General features: G+C 47.1%; 1 protein-coding gene across 1 annotated transcript in view; it reads right to left on the bottom strand.

Moving 5' to 3' along the window:
* Positions 1 to 240: 240 nt before the first annotated feature.
* FBXO32 (F-box protein 32) overlaps positions 241 to 13126 on the bottom strand; it is a 39506-nt gene continuing 26620 nt past the window's right edge. Inside the window, exons 7-9 of the mRNA XM_084864869.1 lie at positions 7468 to 7650; positions 6168 to 6311; positions 241 to 5720 (exon numbers count right to left, since the gene is read on the bottom strand). Coding sequence (XP_084720995.1) covers positions 5631 to 5720; positions 6168 to 6311; positions 7468 to 7650 — 417 coding nt within the window. The 3' untranslated portion in view covers positions 241 to 5630. The remainder of the gene's footprint in view (positions 5721 to 6167; positions 6312 to 7467; positions 7651 to 13126) is intronic.

Raw genomic sequence — 13126 nt, 5'->3', positions numbered from 1 at the left:
TCCCTAATCTTTGTACGATACACACAGCACGTAGAAATATCCCAGGCAAGCATAATGCTGTATTATTGACTCAGGTTGGCACCCAGCAGCAGGCTTTTTTTTCTATGTATTCCTAGAAATTTTACAACAACGAGAAGTTTCTGGAAGAAGGCATATAAGCCTAGCGAGACAAAAGATAAACACACTCAGTATGATAAAAAGCCAACTTGAATGGATACAAACTAAACATGCACCAGGGTGTGTTGTTGGAAAAACATTTATTGCAATTCAGTGTCAAAAAGTCTTACAAAAATATGCCACCGTCTGGTACAAACTATAAAAAAAGTCAGTTCATCATGCAAGGAAAGGGTGCAAATAATTTATACAGATGGACTCAGCTCACACGATACTAAATGAACATCTCTGCATGTAATCGATCTAACCTTATCCTTTCAGTTACAATGTTCAGCCCCCTGTACTATTTGTCATTAAAAAGGAAAAGTGTCTAAGCTCAAGACATGGACTTGCATACACCCCCTTGAGCCAGGGGATTGGCACTTGGTAGAATAAAGATGGCGCCAAGAGTTCTCGAGTGTAGAACACCGCTTGGAGCCCTCTGCGTAACAGACTTGTGTATCGTTAATTAAGCAAACGTTTCCATACTCGAAGACAGAAAAAGTCACGCTCAAACTCCAGAAGTAATGTTGTCGCAGATGGAGTTTCGGGAAGTTCAGAGTTTTGGAGCAGCCATCCATTTTTGGCCAAATGGAGCAGGGCCCAAGTTTTGAGAGGTTTTTCAGGAAGTTTTGTTTGCTGAGTTGAGTTCAAGGACACTTGGAAAAATGTCCAGCGGACAAAGACTTGACTATTGCGGTTCCTCGCTCCTTGCTGCCTCATGGAGCAATCCCCCTTGCTTAGTAGAGATGAGGTTTAGCAGAGAGCAAACTTCCACGGGGCCAGAGGCTCCCAGGATGGGCTCCACAGCAGGCACCAGAGGACAGGGAGGTGGAGGGGGGTGGACTAAAGGTACCTCTTAGTTTAAGGAGAGAGGAAACGCCTGCTTGGCAATCACCAGAACTTCAGTTTCTAGAAGGCAAGCTGACTTCTCAGCTATGATCTGTCTTAGGGCCACTTTTGCAATTAAAATATAAGTACTCAGGGACAATGAATTTACCGAAACATGCTGCTTACTCGGTGGCCAGCAGGTTGCAATCATTAGAATGCTGTACTCACAACAGAGTGAGAGGTCTGTAAAAATTTCAACCGGCTCCTGAATTTCTCCAGGAAGAACCAGGGACTTAAAATGTTTGGCAAAGTAGCGGCCAGATGCCTGACACTGGACCCTCATGCTTGCCTTCCTCAGTGAAGGTCTTGAGAAGACTCATGTTGGTCTCACGTGTCTCCAGCCACACAGAAAGGTCAAAGCCTCAGGACGACCCAGGTTCATGGTCAGGTCCACCACTGAGGACCAGGGGGCTGAGGCAAAGGGAGGACCAGACTTCCACATCTCTAACCTCCCTCCCAGCGCTGAAGTCTGGGGGAAGGCCTTCCTTCCCTTGGAAAACCATGGAGGGTTTACTTTCCTTAACAAAACAGAGAAGAGAGCATCTACAGAAACATGAATTTGGAGGGATTACAATCTTGTTTGTTGAAGACATCAAGGGCCCAAGATAAAGCAGAGTCCGGGTCTGCATTTGCCTAGAGGTCCAGGGTATCTCTGAGGTCTGTTTAAACGCTAATAGGATTTTAGGCCAGCATCCAGTCAGAGGGATGGTTCACAGACTAGGAGAGTTGGAAACAGATTAAAAACACACACAAAACAACAGATGCCGACATAGAAACCGATGAAATATAATAGTTTAGTTAGAAAAAAAAAATTCACACATAAAATTACAGTTTAAAAAATTCACACGTAAACTAGAGTATTTGCGTAGCAGGACATTTTGCCCCACAGCCTGGCAGAAAAATATAAACTCGGGTGCATATTTTATGATGAACTCTGCATTGAACGCTAAGGATGATATACTGTTGAACGCGTCTTGAAATGATTGATCTTCTTGTACATCCTATCCCTTGCTCAGACAAATAAATTCCCAACCTCTTTCTCTTCATCCACAAAAACAACGGAACAAGGAGCTGGTGTTGATAGCAAGCTCGTGAAAAAGTTTTTGAATCACAAAAGATGACAGCTGTGGTGAGAACCGGTTTGGCTCAGTGGATAGAGCATTGGTCTGCGGACTGAAAGGTCCCAGGTTTGATTCTGTTCAAGGGCGTGTACCTTGGTTGTGGGCACATCCCCAGTAGGGGGTGTGCAAGAGGCAGCTGATCGATGATTCTCTCTCATCGATGTTTCTAACTCTCTATCCCTCTCTCTTCCTCTCTGTAAAAAATCAATAAAATATATTTACAAAAAAAAAAAAAAAAAAAAGAGTACAGCTGTGGCAATAATGCAATGCACACTCGTTGCCTTACTTCACCACCGCTAAGCAAAGCCCGCGCTTGTGTTGAGTTTTGCAGTACGAACCCAGCTCATCTAAAGTACCTGCTCCGAGCCACTTCAATATAAAATGACCACCATGAAACTAATGTCACCACACAATGGACACCGGGAAATTCCTGCCACTGGCCCTGGAGACGGATCCTTCTGCTCAAAGGAACAGCGTTGAGTAAGAACCCAGTCTAGTTTCAGGTGTCATTACACTTTTTTCTGGATCTTGCTATAAAGTGAACACGCCTAAGCTTCGCAGTCTCCTCTCCTCAAATGCTGTTCTTTAGTCTCCAGAAAGCCCAGGCTCTTGCTCACAGACTTTTGAGTTGGACCAAATGATGCCATCCCTGTGGATGTGCTCACACTACTCTGACCAAAACTCTTTCCTGTTCTGCAAGCCCAAATGACTTCATATTTGCCATCAATGCCAAATGGTACTCCACAAGGTTGGGGTGTACAGCAAAGAGAGTATATTTCCATTGTCATGTCCCTTCTGGCTTTTAGGCCAGCGGTTCTGAGACAGGGATTCCTCGTTTTCGTCTTTTAGGTGGGGTTGTCCTAGGAGGGTTTGCCTAGACATTCTGTAGATGATTAGTGCCCAGGGAACACGAATGTTCTTTTTATCTCACTTTGCTTACATGTGAGGCTCTGACCACGCTTCATGCTATCAACATGTGCTCTGTGACAGCTATGCTCATTCCATTACCCTCACACAAACCACAGCTTCCAAGAGATGCCATTTCTATTCCTTTCCCTCTCCCTCTGCACCTGCCATTTCCTTTTTATTCTCCTCTTCCACTGAAAGAGAACCATGAATGTCGCGTTCTCCTTTTTTTCCTTAAAAATTTCCTCTTGACTGTCACACACCACCTCCAGTGATGCCAGAGATGGGAGAGCCCAGGGACACTTTCTAGGCAAACATCCCAGAAAACCATTTCCGTGTCACTTGTGGTAGGGGTTGCCTTGCACCCATGCACCTTGCCTTGAGCAAGCATAAGCATTGCGGACAGTCCCCTGGAGGCTGGTTCGCCAGCTTAGTGCTGGTAGTCCAGAGCAGGTGACATTTCTGGGACTGTAAACCTGAAGGTGCCCAACAGCTGCCACCTCCTGGATCAACATGGTCAGAGGTCACAAGTAGGGCATGAACACCTAACCCTAAAATTATAGACAGTCAAAGGTTGCAAAGCTCTGACCCTGCATCTTTAAGGAAGCCGTGACATTTGAGAAAAGCTGTCCAAATTATGGAAGCTCTTAAGTTCCTCAGTGTAGACCCTGAATTCTCAGTGTGACCTTGACTCAGCGGAGAAGGGAGAGCAAGCAATACCTCTCGGTTTTACAATGGTTTGTGCCACTCCAGAACTCAATATCACCCAACAAGATTTTGTTTAATGTTTAATTTTTCTCATTAAGGAGAATTTAAATTCAATTTAATTTTTTCTTCTTGGAGAGTGATCATGAAAAAATTACTGAGAAACCCTGGTGTGGGCATAAACATTGCAAAGTGAGGAGCATCAGTTAACAACTGGCTTCTCTCCCAAATGCTGGTAACGTGTGTTGCATGTTGAGGGAAGGGCATGCGATGGCCTTGCATCACTCGCGGGTCCCGGGCTTGCTTCTGTACATGCCTAGCCATCTTTCCCCTCTCAGGTCACCCCAAGTTCAACCCCTAAGGATTCGCTGATTCTCAGAGTGAATGTGAACCACGTTCCTATTTTGCTTCACTTATTTTCCAAGCACATGCAGGGTGGCAACTTTATTTACAAGAAAAAAAATAAAATAAAGGCAAAGCAAATACAATGGCAAAAATATGTTCATTATTGTAGAAAAGCAAAGTTCTATAAAAAGTAAAAAACAAAATACACTCCCCCACCCTATCCCAGGAATATCTGATAACGAACTCATGATATCCTGAGACTTTTCTCCCACGCAGTTACCTACTGGTATTGGCCTAGCAAGACCAAAGCATGCTTAGGTTGAACCCTAAGCATCTCTGTTCCCTATTTGGCTGGAACTCCAGGCTTTCTTTTATCCTCCTGCCAGAAGCCCTCGCTCAGGTCGACCACATTTAGACGTGGGGTGTAACGAAAAGAAAGCTCCTCGGCTCATCACCCTTCAAGAGGAAGGCATTTGCTGACACGTCAATCCTGCTTCACAGGCCTTTATCAGCCCTCTGGCTCCAACGAGTCCCCAGAGACACGCTGAGGCTTATCTGAGAAGATGCCCCAGGAAGCAGACATGCCGAGAAATTAAACAGGAATAAGAAAGCCTTCACAGCAGGGAGCGACTGATTCTACCTTTTCTGTGATGGGACATCCTCTGGGCTGGCTTTTCACTGGCCCTCTGTTGCCCTGAAGGAGCTATGACACAAAAGGATGAAAGGCCTGTGTGTTCTGAGGTGGTTCTAGGAGAGAGGCAACTCTGAAGACTGCCCCTTCCCCCTCCCTCCCAAGGAGCATCGTGAGGATTGTCTCCAAGACCCCTCCCTGCCCATTTCCAATCACTTTTTATCGGATGAGAAAACGAGACGAACTGACACTGCCTACTGGACGGCGCACGGTGTCAGAGAGATCGCGGTATGCTTTCCGAGGTAGACTATTGTGTGATATCTTCATAGATAAGGCCCTGCGGGTGCCCGTGAGGGGTTACGATGGGTGGGACTTCTGTTGCCTCTTCAGAGCTAACCCAAAATCTAACCCCAAAGCCCGGGGATTTCTCATCTGCAGTTTTTTCTTCTTTCTTTTTTCAAACACATTTTCACATTGTAAACAAAGCGTGTTCTACTCTTGTATTCGAGTTTTGCCCTCTTCTTCCGCCATCTCTGAGGAACTCCACCTACAGGAGTTCCCGTGACCATCAAGAGAATTCCACTTTCCCCGATGCCACGGAACTCCTGTCCTCAGAGTCCTGCTAGCAAATTGTTAGGGAAGATAAAGTTTATTTACAGTATTTCTGCTTTCCATACCAATTCTAACGAGGAGTCCATGTTCTTAAGTTCCCAGCCAGGGACTGTCTCTCTCCCCTCCAAAGTCCTCTCCGTGACTTCATCTCAGAAGCTTCGAGCCAATGTTGAACATGTACACTATTTACAAACGAAGGGTCCAGACTGTATTCCCAGCACCCACTCAGTGGGGAGCCCTCCGGAAGTGCTGTCAGGGGCTGTGATTCAGAACTTGAACAAGTTGATAAAGTCCTGGGGAGAGAGGGACACGGAGCAGCTCTCGGGGTTGTTGGCTGTGCACGGGTGGTCGGTGCCCTGCAAAGGAACAGCAAGGTCGGATTTGAGTTCTCAGAAGCATCTCGTTGGCTTGGAGCACCACAAGGCATTGCCCCACTCAAAACAACACCCCTCTGCCGAGAACGCCATAAATTCTGCAAACACTAAAGAGGTGTGTGTGTGTGTGTGTGTGCATGTATGTGTGTGTTAGTATTTGTGTGCGCATGTGTGTGAGCGAGTGCATGTGCACTTGTGTGCAGAGATGGGAGAATTTGAGGGTGGGTGGGTTGCAGAAAAAAAAATAAATAAAGGGGAGGTTAAGGAAATTATGGTCTTTGAAAATTTTTCCCCCAGGGACAGAACTGGTTTTATCTTCACCTTCAGCTGGAGGTTGCAATCAGGAAAGGAGTTGGTGTTAATGGCTGGTATTATTAGCTCTTAGGGGCTGGGCAAGGGGTCTGTGGCTGCCACCTCCGAGGAACATACCTTCCAGGAAAGAATGTGACAGTGTTTGCAAAGCTGTAGGGTGTCTCCGTACTGCTCTTTCCGTGGGTAGCATCGCACGAGTTTAAAATACATCCTCTTCCAATCCAGCTGTCCTTTGTCCGACAGGATCAACCGCTTGCGGATCTAAATATCAAATAAAAGTCATTGCAGGAGAGTTCGGCAAGGAGAGGGCTTGTGGTTTTCTGGTCCTGAAAGTCCTGCTCCCACCCACTTCCCTCCTCTTTCATCTCTATCTTATAAAAGCCAGGGGGAAATAGCCAAGATAGAAAGAAGTAGCTTTGACAAACATTAGCTTTCAATCAGTCTTTAAAGAAAACAGGTGGTTGGTGACATCTTCCTAGTGACCTCCCCTGAACTGCATTTGGCTAGTACTGGCCAGTAGCTCAGTTGGTTAGAGCCAACGTTGTGGGTTCGATCTCTGGTCAGGGCACATAAAAGGAACAACCAATGAGTGCATAAGTAGGCGAAACAATAAATCAATGTCTCTCTCTCTCTCTCTCTCTCTCTCTCTCTCTCTCTCTCTCTCTCAATAAATTAAAACAATTAAAGTTTAGGTGATTTCAATGAACAAAGTCAATCTTTTCTTTGCTCTAGCTTGAGTGATCATTTCCAGGGACATGCAGTGACTGCCTGGCACAGTGGCTCTATTTTATATAAAAATATTACAGGCTTCATGAGCAGAACTAGGTGACCTCACACTTCTATAGAAAGAAGTCGGAAAGCAAGACTGAGGCAGCATGAGGCGGGGGAAGAGCCTAGAGTTGGCGTCAGGAGGCCCAAACTCAAATCCAAGGCCAGTTTCTTCAACTAGAGAACCGCTTCACTAACATGGATGTTTCATAGCCATAGCCATTTGTGGCCGGAGCCTCCTCATCTGTTTAAAGTGGAGATCACGATACCCCCCCTTCCTGGGGTCCTTAATATAAAATGAAATAACACCTGTAAAAGTACTTCAGCTGCAATACAGTATATCAGAAAAATATAAGTTACTTTGTTCTAGAAAATAAGGACTGGGGTCAATTTGTGATTTTTTTTAGAAAGTTGTAAAATGCAGATGGTTATGAAGGTGTGTTTTCCCCCCCCCCCCCCATCAAAACCACCTAAACAATACCAAAATCTCACACAATTTAGAAAGTCCTTGGACTGTTGTTTTCCCAGTCAAACCAGGAAGCCCTGGAAGGTGGGCACCCACACTACAAGCTTGAAAAGATGCCATGGAAGCTTGAGGGCGGGGACAAAGGAGAGAGGAGAAGGAAGGCATGTCCGCGGTCGCACCCACCTGCCGCTCGGAGAAGTGGTACAGGCAGAGCCTCTTCCACAGCAGCCGGTCCTCGCTGAGCACGTGCAGGTTGGGGCCCACCAGGCCCAGGCTGACCAGGTCACGCCCGTCGCTCAGCCTCTGCATGATGTTCAGTTGCAGGCACAGAGGCAGGTCGGTGAACGTGAGGCCTTTGAAGGCAGGCTGCGGGGAGAAGAAGGGGGATGCTAAGTCTCGGGGAGGAGAGCAGCAGGTCACCAGGCGACACACCCCCTTCCAAGATGCAGCTGTCCCCTCGCCCTCCATCTTCAAGCTGGTTTATTGATCAGACATCAGAGCAGCCATTCTCCCAGTCCTGAGCACAGACACAGCACCCGTGGCTAAGACCACAAAGAAGATCCTGGACCGGCTAGAGCTGATCCAGGTGCCAGGAGATTCTCCTGCTTCACAAAGCCTCAGGCGTGGACTCAAGATTTCCCCAGCAGCACATGTTGGATTCTCCTGCTTGAGTCAGTTCACTCCATTACAAGATTCGCTACCTTCCGTAAGAACTCACTGTCCTGGACGGAGTACCCCCTGCCCCGCCCCAGCCTCCTGTTTCACTGGCCCCTGGCGACCCCTGACACCCCCCGCCTCACCAGCACCCAAACACGCTGCCCATGAGGCCTCCACTCCCTCTGCCCCCCCCCCACCCCCCCCCGGCCCATCCAAATGGTACGCCTCCTCCGAAAGGCCTTTCTGGCTCTTGCTACTCCCTCCGGCCTTACTCTCTGCATCTCTCCAGAATCCCTAGGATCTCTTTCGGGTGCTTTTGGCTGCAAGCCCCATTTTTTTTTTTTAAATATATTTTATTGATTTTTTACAGAGAGGAAGAGAGAGGGATAGAGAGTTAGAAACATCGATGAGCGAGAATCATCGATCAGTTGCCTCTTGCACACCCCCTACTGGGGATGTGCCCACAACCAAGGTACATGCCCTTGACCGGAATCGAACCTGGGACCCTTCAGTCCGCAGGCCGATGCTCTATCCACTGAGCCGAACCGGCTTTGGCTCCCCTTTGGTTTTATAATGCAGCCTTCTACAAAAGGAGGCTGGGGTACGACATTGCTGTTAGGATGGAAGCTCCAAGGAGGCAGGAAGTTTGATCCTTTTTTCTTTGCTGTGCCCCCAATGTCTAGAAGAGCGCCTAGCACATAGTAGGCACTCAAAAAATATTTGTGGAGTGAATGACACCCGAATCATTAAATAGGTCAACAACAACAGCAAAACGACCCTGCACTGGTTGGGGTGTGTGTGTGTGTGTGTGTGTGTGTGCACACATGTACTCGCACTGTGCAAATGGCATCCAGAACCCTGGTAGCCTAAATGCTACCATCCACGAAGGCATCTCTATTTAAACCTAGGGCCCCATGGAACATTTTGAAAGCTGTTTGTCTGTGGATAATGCCTTGGTAATTGATCACGACCTTCTCAACTATATTCCTGGATGTTTATTTAAGCCCCTTGCTGCTTATATTGGATGAGCTCGTGGTATTCCGCCCAGACCGCCATCCCTGAAGCCAGGGTCTAACTTAGAATTCTTTGCAGACTAGCCCAGCCAGGCAACACCTTTTGAGGGCTTACTGTGGGCTGGCCCTGGAGCTGCTGCAGTGGCTCATTAGGCAGGCGAGGGAGCCAGAAACAAGCAAGTACTTCTAGAACCATCTGTTAAACGCGACCTAGGAGGCGTGCGGAAAGTGCTCTGCGAGCCATCGCTACATAGACAGTCCTCAGTATTTGCTGGCAGGTCTTGAGCATCAACTGGATGCTGCCATCTGGATAAGAAGTCAGCACTGATCTCCGGAGACTGCGGTTCTGGATTCCTGGTGGGCTTTCTGAGAGTGTACGACTGACATCCTTAGCTCAGTGTTCTGTCACCTCTGTGGGTCACAGGAAAGAAGTACAGAAGGAAGACACCCTTCCTTAGCTCAGGGGAGAATATCCTGGGAATGGGTATCGCATTTCCTTCTTGAATTTCCAGGGAACTGGACTCCATAGGGAGCACATCAAAGCCCGACCACACAGGACTCCTGGGGGACATGCAATTAGCAACTCCATCCCGTGTCCCCTGCAAAGCAGGACAGGCGTGCGGAGGGAAGGTGGCAGTGGCGGGGGGCCTGGGAGGATGGCCTACGAAGAAGAAGGGGAAGTGACATGGGAGGGACACGGGAGGGATATGCAATAGATCGGGGTCCCAGGTACCCTTGGGAAGTCTGGGTCTCAGTCTTCCCGTGTCTATAGGAATTGGTTTAGAAGGTTCTGAAGATCCCTTCTAGCTCCAACAAGCTGAGCTCTGGAGCCGCTTCAGCCTCCTAACTCATCAGAAGTGCCTATGACTTGGCAATTTTTATGGCTCAGGCTGCGGGCTGAACTTTCGATTGTTTGTAAAACTCAGGGCTTTGCCCGGCTGCAGAGGGCCGGGACCTGTTTGCCGTTTATCATCTGCTGCTGATCATGTGAGCCAATAAAACTGCCAGGAGCTTTTCTTTTTGTTCCCAGCACTTCAAAGCATCTACTTTTTTGGTTAAAACTCCCAGGCCAATTATTACATGGACTCCTATTAAAATCTGCTTGGCAGCGTTCACCCTCAAATTTTCAAACCTGAACTTTCCCAAAATTCTTGCCCAGACCCCATGCTGAGCCCTTACTCCTGATACGCGGTTAACTGCTTGTGTGCCTTTTTCTTTCTGAATATAGACATTTAAGAGAGAAATAAGTTACTCTTGCTCCTTTGATCGAGCATTTGGCTAAAATCCTCTCGGTCCACCCTGCCCGCAGACTTCAACACGATGCCTTGCTCACAGTGATTCTATTTAACCTCCCTCCTCCAGCCCAGTTCTTCTCATTTTCCATCCTTTATTGTACTAATTAGTTTGCCAATAGAAATCTGACTCCATATTGTTAGACATAAAATTTTTATGGAAACAAAGTTAATGATAGAACTTTGACAATTAGAAAGCAATTCATATAAATGTCACCTGTTCATATTTTTGTGTAATGAAGTACTTTTCTTTTGTCCAAACAGTTAAAAAGTAAGCTTTTTAAATACAGTCCAGCCCTAACAGGTTTGGCTCAGTGGATGGAGCGTCGGCCTGCGGACTGAAAGGTCCCAGGTTAGATTCCGGTCAAGAGCATGCACCTTGGTTGCGGGCAGATCCCCAGTGGGAGGTGTGCAGGAGGCGGCTGATCGATGTTTCTCTCTCATCTATCTCTCACCCTTCCTCTCTGTAAAAAAATCAATAAAACATATTTAAAAAAAATAATTAAGTACAGTCCAGACTGAACTAATTAAACTCCTCTCTTTCTCTTCTCTCTCTCCCTCCCTCTCTCTTTCTCTATCCATTTGCATGAAAAGCTCCTCAGGACTCTGAGGGTTTCCTGCTCTCAAAATCTTGCAGCTCACAGCCACGGAAGGTCATGAAGGAGGGCCTGAGGGCAGAGAGAGCATTGAATAAAAGCACAGCCTCTGTGGACAGGCTTGGGTTCAGCCCCCATGCTCTGTCTTAAAGGTGGTGCGACCCTGGCCAGCTTGTTCCTAACTGCTCAGTCACATACAAAACGAGGAAATGTGTATCTCAGAGTGTTGCTGGGAGGAATGGATGAGAAGAAACACAGAAGTCCTTAGCACAGTGCCCAGGAACTATTTGCTATTATGATGACTCCTACTTATAGTTAGTTATTCACCAGATGGGTTAACACACAGGGCGGGGCAAACGTGGGTTTACAGCTGTTCATATAGAAAGTGATACAATGAAGAATAATACAAAAATAAACTCTGTTTCACATACAACTATAAACCTACTTCCTGCTGTATGTCAAGGACTTAGGAGAGCCTCTGCCACAGAGTGAGCTTTTAATAATAATAGCTGATGCATTTACAATACTTACTGCACAGCAGGCACAGTTCCAAGTGCTTTCCATGTATTAACTTCTTAAAAAATATATATATATTATTGATTTTTTACAGAGAGGGAGAGGGATAGAGAGTCAGAGACATTGATCAGCTGCCTCCTGCACATGCCCTTGATCGGAATCAAACCTAGGACCCTTCAGTCTGCAGGCTGACGCTCTATCCACTAAGCCAAACCGGTTTCGGCTCCATGTATTAACTTCTTAAATCTCACACCAGCGCTATTGGATACACTTTATTGCCCTATTTTCCAAATGAGGGAATTGAGACACGAAGTGGCTGAATAACTTGCCCAGAACCTTGCAGTTGGCAAATCGTCACCATCATCCATAACACAGGGCATTATTTTCCAATTGTAAACCTCTGACCTTTGACCAGGTCCTTCAGGCAGGCGGTGGGAGGAAACTTGCCTCCAATCATTCATTCATTCAACTACATTTACTGGCTGCCTTCCGCTCTGCGCCAGGTGGAGGGGGCAGAGCAGGGACCATGATGGCAACGCCCTTTCCTTGTGGAGGTGATGAGACAGTGGATGGAGACCACAGAGTGAGTCCACGGATGAGGGCACTTCAGATGGTAGTAACTGCTCTGAAGGAGGTGAGACGATAGTGGCTCCCCTGGGTGGCCGGGGAGGTGACCAGTGAAAAGGCCCACGCCAGGACCCAGCTCAGAGTGTGCAGAGAACAGCCTGGCCTAGGGGAGCACCATAAGCAGGATGAGATGAACTTCAGTGTTTAATCGGCTCTGTGTGGGATTTCATTGGACTTAAAAGATTTGCAAAAAGCTGAATCACTGAGTAAATAGTTGGAAGGAAGCTGGATGGAAAGCAAGTTTGGAAAGCACTGATGTTAAGAACGTTTTGCCATTTTAGGAATAAGGAGTCCAGGGTTCTGGCCTGGGCACTGTCTCTAATTGCTGAGTTACTTGGGGAAAGTCGCTGGACTTCTCTGGTCCTCCCCCGACCCTCCGTGAAGAAATAGTAGCTACAGTGCTACTTCCCGAGAGCGTGCGTGGGTCAAGTGAGAGGGGCCCTGGGGAGGTCGGCCCATGGAAGTGCAAGGTACGCGGGTGGATGTGGCCAAGGGGCTCCTGAGAGGTGGACAGAGGGCACAGAGGCCCGCTGTGGGCAAGGAGGACACCAATGGGTGCCCCATCGTTGCTGGAGGGAAGATGGCTTTGGGACAAATGGGACTTGATCATTTGTATCACTGGCTGGGCAATTCTCTTCTGGGCTCAGAAAAAAAAACACACAAAAACACGGAGTATGAAGTCCAGGCTAAGGAGAATGCCAGAGATTAGATAGAAAGTGTAAGTGGGTTTTCCAGAGATAAGCTGGAAACTTGGGTCTCAAATTTACATTGTCAAACTATGCCTACCCTTGAGAGATGGGAATGGAATAAATTATTAAAATAAATCAGATAAATGCTCATAAGAAAGTCTTGTATTCTCTTATAATAGTCAAAGAATTGAGATCGCTTTTGATAGATTCCTTGGGCTTGTGCTCTGCCTTGTGTGTGTGTGAGAATGTGTGTGCATGTGTGCACATGTATGTGGTTCTAAGGAAGTCACATACTATGAGGTCTCTGTTTCAGAGTTTAAGAAACTAAGGTACAGAGAGGTTTATAACAGTATCGTCAAGGGCACTGCACTGGGAAAACTTCAAATAGCAAAAGAATCCTTTAAAAGAGGTCAAAGAGGTTTTTCATGGTATTCTCTTGAGAGGTGGGGCAG

The sequence above is a fragment of the Pipistrellus hanaki genome, assembly GCF_964339955.1.
Source record: "Pipistrellus hanaki genome assembly, chromosome: 17".
Lineage (NCBI taxonomy): Eukaryota > Metazoa > Chordata > Mammalia > Chiroptera > Vespertilionidae > Pipistrellus > Pipistrellus hanaki.
Note: the sequence above shows the minus strand (reverse complement) of the source record. Positions and strands in the feature narration are given on the sequence as shown.